Raw genomic sequence first — 10166 nt, forward strand, 5'->3', positions numbered from 1 at the left:
CAGGCCATTACGTGGGCAATATGCCAACTTGGCTGCACAGTTTACAAGGAGACAATGTGAATGGGTTGAGCTGTGCAGCAGAGGACTAGGAGACATTTATCCAAAAACACCTAGCATCTTTTAGGTCCCTCTGCTTTTGTTTCTTCATTAGTCTCTATATAGGCTAAAGGTATGAGTCCCTGTGTGCTATCTTGGACATGGCCAGAGGTGAAATGTAGGTGCAAATATTGCCATGAAAACCAGTAAAGTTTTTGTTTGTTTTTCAAAATTTCCCATTGTTCTAAACAGAGCTGTGTGAAAATGGTCAGTGTAACCCCAAGCCCATGGAGATTGAATTTCAGGTTGTGTTGCAAAGTCTAAATGGAGGCCACTATAATCAGAAAAAAAATATATCTGCAAAGGGGGAATCTGGGCCTGGTTTTGAATGCACAAGATCCCCTTTGCAGTTGAACCCGGGCCGAATGATGGCGTTGCATCAAAATCATGTAGCATTGTGGCTCGGAGGTGAAATCTGGCTGCTTTAACTAGATGTCACTTCAGGATTTGGAACCTGAGACTGAAAATGAAAACTGAAGAAGGGGTTTATGAACCCAGATAGATCAAACCAGAAGGAAGTATTTACAGCAATTCATAAGGCCCTAGTAATAATTATTGTAAATTGGGTTTCTTTAGTGCTTTTTAATCCAAACACATTCCCCAACATGGGCATGTTTCCAGTCAGGGAAATGAGGCACAGAGCAGTCCATTGAGTTGCTCCAACTGATAGACATCTATGTATTTATTTTAACAAAAATTCTTTACTCCATCCTGCTGTGCTATAGCCCTTGCTTAGTAACCATGTTACCTTACCGATATTATCCCTGATTTTTCCCCTCTAACACTTTTGCTCACTTTATTGCATCATGCATGAAATTAGGCCCCAGTCCTGCAGACACTTAGCACATGCTTAACTTCATGCACATGAATAGTCCTTTTTAGCCAAGTGCAGGTGTAAATGCCTGAAAGATCATGGCCTGAGTTTGAAAGTTCCCGGATGGAAGGACTGTGACCTTTTAGCCTAGCACACTTTGGTGCTCTGTAAGAAATAATCATTACTAATTATAAAAGACCACACTGCCTGCAAATATGTCCCTCTTATGTCTCAAATTTACAGAAATCAAAATTTAGATTCACTGATGAGATCAATCAATAGCATTAATGTGTATAAATACACTTCTGCATCTTGTTTTGCCATGGACATGAACAAGGTCAGTGTATCTATAAAAATACAAGTAGCTTGTTTCTGCAGTTAGCATGTTTTTCTGTTGACCTTCCCCTCAAGGGCAAGCTATATATGATACATAGCCTGCAATTGTAAAAATATCACTATGATTGACAGCATTAGAGTCCTTGGTGTCATGACTTGGGGACAGTCACTACAAAATTGCAATGATGCCTGACGGCAAAGAATACCTCTTCTATTGTTGTGTTCCTCAGTCAACCAGCCCTGGCTCTCTCATTCAGATAATTTCAGTCATGCAAGAAACTGGGATTGGTTAAGCCACGCCTTATTTGGCTGTGAATAAAAACACACTGGAGCAAATAAAGTTCAAGGTAGCTTTACAGCTCAGGGTCACATTTCAGTTCAGCTAAGTGTATAAAAAGCACACAATGCCTAGCTGTTTGGCAGAAAGACTCTCTTGTACTACAGCAGCATAGTTCTGCATCTAATATCCTGGTGCAGTGAGTGCACTGCTCAGGAAACCCTCAAGGAAGTGGGTATGGCTAGTCAGGCCTCACCTGAGAAGTTTAGAAAATGCCAGTGTGAGACAAGTCATCCCCAGAGCATCCTTTACCAGATTCTTAACAAAGAGCAGGATGAGACCACATGGCATCCCCAGGACTACCATCCTTACTACTCGATATCAAGTGCTGGCTGTCCCTGTGAGGGCAACAGGAAAGTTGTCCTCAGAACTCCAGAAGTCACCTGCATGAGAGCTTCTGAAGTACTCTTAAAGACGATAACTTTTATAAGAAACTTGCCTTCTTTTTATCATTTGCCCCAGGAGGATCAGGCACTTCTAGTTCAACAGTGCTGGGCCCCTCTCTTTGTCTTGGGCCTGGCACAGGAGTGGGTGGATTTTGAACTGAAAGAGCTTTCAGTCCCTAGTTTGTTGAAAAAAATCCTTCTCAATCAGTCTCTGACAGATACTGACAACGTGGAGAACTCCTCCCTGGGAGCATCATTAGCAGATGTTCAGAAGATGAGGAATTTCCTGGAGAACTTCTGGAATTCAGACATATGTGCAAAAGAATATGCCTATCTGAAAGGAATTATTCTCTTTAACCCTGGTAAGTTCCATGGCAATATTTGTAGACAAATGCACAGCTAAGTGTGTGTCTAAAAATATTTTAAAATCTATCTGCAAACAGATGTTTGGATTTTTAAACTGATTTCTGTCATCCTAGCTAACCACTTTCAAAATCAGCATTCAGCAATGTAAGTACCTTTTTTCTGAATTTACTTCTGGTGATATCTAGGTTTATATATGCTCACCCTGTTACGCTTTGTAAAAACAAATGGCTTTAAAAAAGCCCTTTATTAAGAAATTATTAGGTCATATAAACTTACTGTGTCACTTAAAACTTTGATTTCCAGACTTATGGACAGAGATAATATAGCTGCATTAAATATGTGGGAGGGATACATGTGTACAATTTGATATTAGACATATTGTAACTGGACTTCCTAAATACCCAAAATATTTATTAAGAGACAAGGTAGGTGAGGTAATATCTTTTACTGGACCAACTTCAGTTGATGAAAGAGGCAAGCTTTCGAGCTCCACAGAGATCTTCGTGAGGGCTGAAGAAAAGTTGTGTGTCTCACCAACAAAAGTTGGTCTAATAAAAGATATTACCTCACCCACCTTGTGTCTCTCAGATCTTGGGACCAACACGGCTACAACGTTGCAAACAATGTAAAATATTTAGTGTTGAGAGTTCATCAACAAATCAGACATTATACATAAGCTGTGGGATCTGAGCATTGTGAGTAAGGGACCTATGAGATTACACTGTGTTGTAAGTTGCATAGCGTTTTTGTTAATATCTTGCGGTTTGAATTTAGCATTTTCTACATCACTGTTTTCACAGCTGGGTCGATGTATAACAATCACTAAGAAGACTCAAAAAAGTTAGGACCTTCTCACTCCTCATGGTTAGGGAGTGAGACAAGTAAAGCTTATTCTTTGCGAAGGGGGTTGGCTACTTCAGAACCACAGAATGAATGAGGCATGAGGGGCCTGATCTGAAGCCCCCTGAAGTAAATGGAATGACTCCTGTTCCCTCCAATGAGCTATGGATCAGGGCCTCGACTCCATCAATAATTACCATTCATGACACAATCATCCACAGTGTGCTCTGTTTGGCGCTACCCGCAGAAGAACACTTGAACATGTCAGCTACAGCAAAATGTCTGTCCATTTAGTGACATTTCTTGCAAGAAGCATTTTAAAAGTGTGTTTTAGAAGCAGCACCAGCTTCACATGTGTTTTCAAGTGGAATTCAAGATGTGGTTTTCATTGTTAAGATATCTTTAGGGCATCTTATATTGTCTTGTGTATCCTGGGATTGCAGCTACATGAGAAAATTTGAACCAGTGGGATTTTTGCTTGCTTTACTGTGAATAATTTTCAGTTACTGAACTTCTGAAAACAAGTCCACATTATGGGAGTGCACAATCACGCTGTGGTTTACAAACTTGAATTCGTTAACACACTTTGCCCCTCTGAAGAAACTATTTGAATGGGGAAACTGAGGCAGAGACAGTAAGCGACTTACGCAAGGTTAAAGTTTCAGAGCCAAAATTCAAATTTAGGAGCCCATGGCTCATATGCCTATGCTCAGCCGACTAGCCTGTTCCTCCTTCTCCAGGCCTATTTCAGTGCAGATTCATTTGTGCAGCTCTCATTTTTGGATTATTATATCAGTAGTTCTCAAGAAAATTCCACTTGCCAAAAGGTATTTAGTACATAAATTCAGCCACCTTTTGCATCGCTGCCTCTGCTTCAGTGCTTGATGCTTGGTCCAATGTTAATGCTCTGCAAGTCTGAGCTGTAATTGTTCGAAACTCACTTACTACCATCCAAAGTGCTTACTACCCGTGAGGGGAGGGCTGGGGGATTCCAGGCAGGGTGCTCACTGTTTCTAGAACCTACCAGAGGGCCTCATGTTGCTGAACAGCAACTTCTCTAGCTGATTAAGGAGCAGAGTTTGTCAGGCTTTGAAGTTAATCCCCTCCTTGGCTGCAAGGATGACGGCTGTGACTCCGGTCTTAAGAGCATGCAAGAGCCTGGAAAGGCAAGGCTGAGTGACTCAGTAGCAATGTTCTGCATTGCCATACAGAATACTCAGAGTTGGTACTTATTGGCCCGGAGAGGGACAAATCGCAGTCTGTGGATTGGGCTCAGACAGTATGCTCTGCCCCTTGTGGGAAGGAAAAAGCCTCATATCACTCAATAACGATGCCTCCAACAAACGGCAGGACTGTGTTGACTCCAAAGGGAAGTCACTTAAGATATCCCTAGCAAGGAGGTTAATGTCTTGGATATACAGCCTTTGCCAGGAGAAAATGTGGGGGGAAAAGAGGGTTAAGAAAATCCTCAAGGCTTCCTGTGGGATGTGGAGAGAGGCTACTATGTAAATTATGGCCCAAATCCAAGGGAGTGGATGGAAAATGCTCCACATATGTGAACAGTGAAGCTAAATTGCTCTCAGTTACTTCTGACGGTGCACTGAGAAACAAACAGTGATGAGACTGAAAGAGTGAAAATAGCATTGTTATTACATCAGTGCCAAATGCAATGCTAATGTTAGGACCATGTCAGGGTTTCTGTTATAAATGTCATTTTTCAGTGGTTTATAACTTGGTTGGAGACACTTATACATCAGTGAATCTTCTTGCACACTATCTCAAGCCAAGTAATTTCTTTGCATTAATATTTGTAACGTGAAAACATTGGTTTGTTACATATAAAAAGAGGGAACAAATGAGAAAATGTAGCAAGTTTCAGGAGAAGAATCCATTCTGAGTAAATAAACCTCTTGATATCTTGCTTCTCCCTATAATAGTTTGGGTTTTGACCTCTGCTGAGAGATTGCAACTCTAGTTACCTAGAAATCTAGGGTGGGTGTAAAATACAGAGAAAGGGAAAAAATGACTACTTTAAACCCTTTGTTTCCAGCTACTCTAGTTGCAGCAAGGCCTCTTCTTCTCTTCCTCCAGCTGCTATGGCCGGAGGGAAGATACCACCTAAAATCTCTGTTTAAAAAAATAATCCACAAAGTTCAGCTATCTGGAGAAAACTCCAGGTTACTAGGCAAAACAGTGTAATCTCCAGCACTTTAAATTCTTAACTGTGGGTGGGATGCTCCTCCTTCAGAGCTACGTATACAGGTTACACGTCATGCACTGATCTCCCCATCCATGGGGGACTGGGGTCCACTCTTTTTGTGGCACTCATCATCCTCTGGACCCTGCAGAAGGCACTGCTCTATGGGCCTGGGATCTGTGCTGGGAAAAGGGGTGTGGGATGGCCTTGCAGAGGCAAAGGACAGGAATGCTAGGCTGCAGGCCAAGGACAGGGTTAAGGGTATATACATCATTCCTGGTCTAGAGTGTGAAGATTCCTTGGGGCGGGCGGGGGGGAAACAGCCTGGAGTTGCACCATTTTCGCTATGGCCCACCTTTTTCTCTGGGGACTCCAGGGAAGGTGCAGTCAGTAGAATTCTCCTGACTGCAGCAGTGCCAGTGACCAGGGCACATTACCAGAGGCCAAAGCCAGTGCATGAGGTTTCCCCATGGATTGCACTGGGATCCACACAGATCCTTGGGGGCCTTCAGAACTGGGGTCACACTGCATGAACTTCTTTTGAGGAATGGCAAACCCTGCCCCCCTAGATGGAATAGTCTGTGAAGAACTAGATTCCTTGGGGAGATTTTCTGTTCACGAACCCCATCCCATGGGATTTGTCTTGGGAGTACAATGGAATCAAATGGACCTCATGGAGTCAGGCAAAGAGAAAATGGCAGCCAAGATGTCTGAAGTTAAAGAATCTATGTTAAAGCAAGCTCAGGGCCTTTTCCTGGGGAATTCTGTCCCTTTTCAGGTTGCCAGAGCCCCAGAGCCCCCCAGTCTCTTGGGCTTCAAGGGCTCGACCTCAGATTTCAGAGAGGCGTGTCACATATTTTAACTTTAAACACCTGCTTAAATGCGGTGCTGGATTAGGCCAGAGTGCTGAGTATCCTGAAGGATGGAGCCCCACTGCATTAAGCAAGATGTATTTATTTAACTTAGCTTTTAACAATTTCCCTTTTTTTAATCATAGCTTCATGTAATTAACGTACTTTAATTGTGTGGATAAATGCCTACCTTCTCTGGGGATAGGTATTCTGCAGCTCATTAATGTAAATAAATAAATTACAGCAAGCGCAAAAAAGGACCTTGTACTTTCACTGTATGACTTGCAGCACTTTATTTAGAAGCATAAAGGAAGGACTCAGTTATTTCTATATACAGATGTTCTGCTGTAATTGTCAGACCTTGTGTTTGCCACTGGATTAGCTAAATATAGTAGAATGAGAACCTGAGGTCCTGTTTTATATGATAAAATTGAAAATTAGGAGACCTACAGAATGAATTATATCACTACAGGTCAGTGGAATATTAGATTTATACTGTCAGTCAGCTTTCCTATCTACTGGTTCATTTCATTCAGTAATTTTACTGAAATTTCCATATGGTGACAAGCTAAATAAGTCACCTTACTATTTTATGATAACCTCTTTCTTTTATATATGGATTATTTCAAACTTCACACCATGAATAGTTTTACATGTGGCCACATTAACTGTTTTGTTATATTACTAGTACCAAATTTGATAGCATTTAAAGGCCAAGGGATTCCCCTCACATCTATTGCAGTTTTTGCACTTGATGTAGTAGCATTGACTTTGTTGGGTTTAGCATGATCCTGCAAAACAATTGAGTATGATTGAAGTCAACGGGACCACTCCTATGCTTAAAGGTAAGCATGTGCCCAAGTGCTTTGTTGGATCGGGGTCTTATACTGGAAGAGTTAAGACGAAGATCAGGATCCAATTGATTATATTAAAGTAGCATGGATGAGATCCTCACTCTTGGTTTCAGCCCCCTTACAGCAGTAAAAGGGCCAGAGAGGTATAAAAGGGTGTTAAAAGCCCCTTAGCTCAAGGGTGGCCAACCTGAGCCTGAGAAGGAGCCAGGATTTACTAATGTACATTGCCAAAGAGCCACAGTAATACGTCTGCAGCCCTCCATTCACTCCCCAGCCCCCAAAGCCTCCGGCCCACTGGCAGCCCCACCAATCAGAGCCTCCCCTTCCCTCCCCGCACCTTCCAATCAGCTGTTTCGAGGTGTGCAGGAGGCTCTGGGGCGGGGGGAGAGGGAGGAGCAAGGGCACGGCAGGCTGAGAGACAGGTGTGGGCAGGGCTGGAGTGGGGGCAGGGCCTGTGGCAGAGCCAGGGGTTGAGCAGTGAGCACCCCGCAGCATATTGGAAAGTTGGCGCCTGTAGCTCCAGCCCTGGAGTCGGTGCCTATACAAGGAGCCGCATATTAACTTCTGAAGAGCCGCATGTGGCTCCGGAGCCACCGGTTGGCCACCCCTGCCTTAGGTGACTGTGGGAGAATACCTCAGTGCAGGCACTGCAGTTAAACCGCTATAAATCTGCCTTTTGAGAACCCCCTTGCAACCTCTGGCATAGGGAGTGAGCTTGGATGGGGCTGGGGACAGGACAGGTGTGTTGGGGGTGGGTCACAGCATGGAGAGTTGCTGATTCTGGGCAGTACTGTGGCCCACAGAGCAACCCAGGAAGACTGCTATAATTTAGTATTTGTCTATGCATGCTACAGCGGTGTGACTTCTAAAGCACAGGGTCTACAAGGACCAATGGATGCATAACACATTAGTGAGCTTTAGAAACCCCACCCCCATAGTATGTATTACCACACTGTGTGGACAAGCCCTTTGACAGGCCCCCAGGCCTATGCTGGGGGCCTCTCCAGCCTCAGAAGCAGCTAAGGACTGGGAAGACACAAAGATGGTGTAAACCAGTGGTTCTCAACCTTTACAGATGACTGTACCCTTTTCAAGAGTTTGATTTGTCTTGCGTACCCCCAAGTAGTTTTTAAGTGAAATGAAACTTACTTACAAAATCAGACATAAAAATGAAAAAGTGCCACAGCAGACTATTAGTGAAAAATCACATATTTTCTCATTTTTACCATATAATTATAAATCAATTGGAATATAAATATTGTACTTGCATTTCAGTGAATAGTATATAGAGGAGTATAAACAAGTCATTGTCCGTATGAAATTTTAGTTTGTATTGGCTTCGCCAGTGCTTTTTATGTAGCCTGTTGTAAAACTACACAAGTATCTAGATGAGCTGATGTACGCCCTGGAAGACCTCTGGGTACCCCTGGTTGAGAGCCACTGGTGTAAACCCACCTTCGCTATCTCTTCCCATGGGCTTTAAGTTCTGTGCTGTCTGTCTTAGAGCTATAGCACAGAATCTGCCTCTATGTTTTTAATCTAAGTCACTTCCCTAATCTTGTCTTTTTTTCTAAAACTCCATTTTTAATATAATAGTCTGATTGCATTATACTGGGTTTTAAATGCTACACAATGTTCATTAAAGCTACCTAAGCACATTTTCCCATCTTTTTAAAATGAATAAATAAAACGAGATTTTTTTTTAAAAAAAAACATAGCTGGAGGGATGGATACAAACCCTTACAGAGGACACATCATAAACTAATTTTACTCAAAAAAGCTTTCCTTGTTTTATTCCTGTTTTTACAGAACTGCCTGGCCTAAGATTTCGTCACTATGTGCAAACCCTGCAGCAGGAAGCCCAGCGCACTCTGATGGAATTTAGCTCAATGATGTACAACAGAAACCGAGGCAGATTTGCTTGGATTCTTGGGCTGCTCGCGAGCCTCAAAGCCATTAATGCAGAGACTATTGCAGAACTCTTCTTCAGACCTATTTTAAGAGAGGTTAAGCTAAATGATTTACTTCTAGAAACCCTGTATTTCAAGCAAGACCTACTTTAAAAATAAAACACCTTTTTCTGTTCCTAAATAACAACCACAACAAAGATTTAAGAGGGGGAAAAGTTTTATGGTCAATATATTAAAGGTAAACATAGATTAAAAATTGACTAATGTAACATTGCTATTTATTTTTTTGTAAAACTAAATGTAATCATGTAAACTTCAGACTAAAAAAAATTAAATACCAGTTCATAAATCCATATGCCATATCTGGAAGAGATTTGTCCTAACATACCACGAGGAAGTGCACAGAAAGGACTATGCTTTGGAAATGAATCAGGATTGTGCAGTGAATGAGGCTGATGAGCCCAGGCTCATTTGTGGCAGAAGTTGGAAAGTGAAGTGGCCTGTTCTTCCTTTTCTGAATATCAACTTGAGACCCTGGAGTCTAATTTGCAGAAGTTTTGAGCACTCACAGCTGCAATTGAGGTCAATGGGAGGCACTGTGCTTTGAACATATAAAATGCTATATAAGAATATCCATACTGGATCAAACCAATGGTCCACCTAGCCCAGTATCCTGTCTCACATGGAGGCCAGTGCCAGATGCTTCAGAGGAATAAACAGAACAGAGAATTATTGTGATCCACCCCCTGAAGTCCAGTCCCAGCTTCTGGCAGTCACAGGTTTAGGGAAACCCAAAGCATGGGGTTGTGACCCTAACCATCTTAGCTAATAGCCGTTGATGGACTTCTCCTCCATGACCTTACTTAGTTATTTTTTTGAACCCACTTATACTTTTGGCCTTCACAACGTCCCCTGGCAATGAGTTCCAGAGGTTGACTGTGCATTGTGTGAAGAAGTACTGCTTGGTTTGTTTTTAAACCTGCTGCCTATTCATTTAATTGGGTGACCCCTGGGTGACCTGAGGTGCGTAGGGTAGCCCACACTGAAAATGCCATGGTCAGGGCTGGCTCCCAAAGGGAGAGCAGATTCTCTCAAAACTGCTGGGTAACACTGTAGTTGGAATCACCAAACAGTCACAAACTGTGCTCCCGATCCCCTCACTGGTTATCAAAAAGCTTT

The 10166-nt window shown here is 42.5% G+C and overlaps 1 protein-coding gene across 1 annotated transcript; it reads left to right on the forward strand.

Moving 5' to 3' along the window:
* Positions 1-1636: 1636 nt before the first annotated feature.
* Positions 1637-9194, forward strand: LOC141984715 (nuclear receptor subfamily 0 group B member 2-like). Its single transcript, XM_074948029.1, has 2 exons — positions 1637-2331; positions 8887-9194. Exons 1-2 carry the CDS (start codon positions 1761-1763, stop codon positions 9138-9140), a joined length of 825 nt encoding a protein of 274 aa, XP_074804130.1. The 5' UTR covers positions 1637-1760; the 3' UTR covers positions 9141-9194.
* Positions 9195-10166: the final 972 nt, after the last annotated feature.

The sequence above is a fragment of the Natator depressus genome, chromosome 3 (genome assembly GCF_965152275.1).
Source record: "Natator depressus isolate rNatDep1 chromosome 3, rNatDep2.hap1, whole genome shotgun sequence".
Lineage (NCBI taxonomy): Eukaryota > Metazoa > Chordata > Testudines > Cheloniidae > Natator > Natator depressus.

Bases quoted from the DNA above. Each gene is read 5' to 3' on its own strand.
- LOC141984715 (XM_074948029.1), top strand. From the start codon at position 1,761: ATGGCTAGTCAGGCCTCACCTGAGAAGTTTAGAAAATGCCAGTGTGAG. The intron at 2,332-8,886 runs GTAAGTTCCATG...CTGTTTTTACAG, and splicing joins AATTATTCTCTTTAACCCTG to AACTGCCTGGCCTAAGATTT.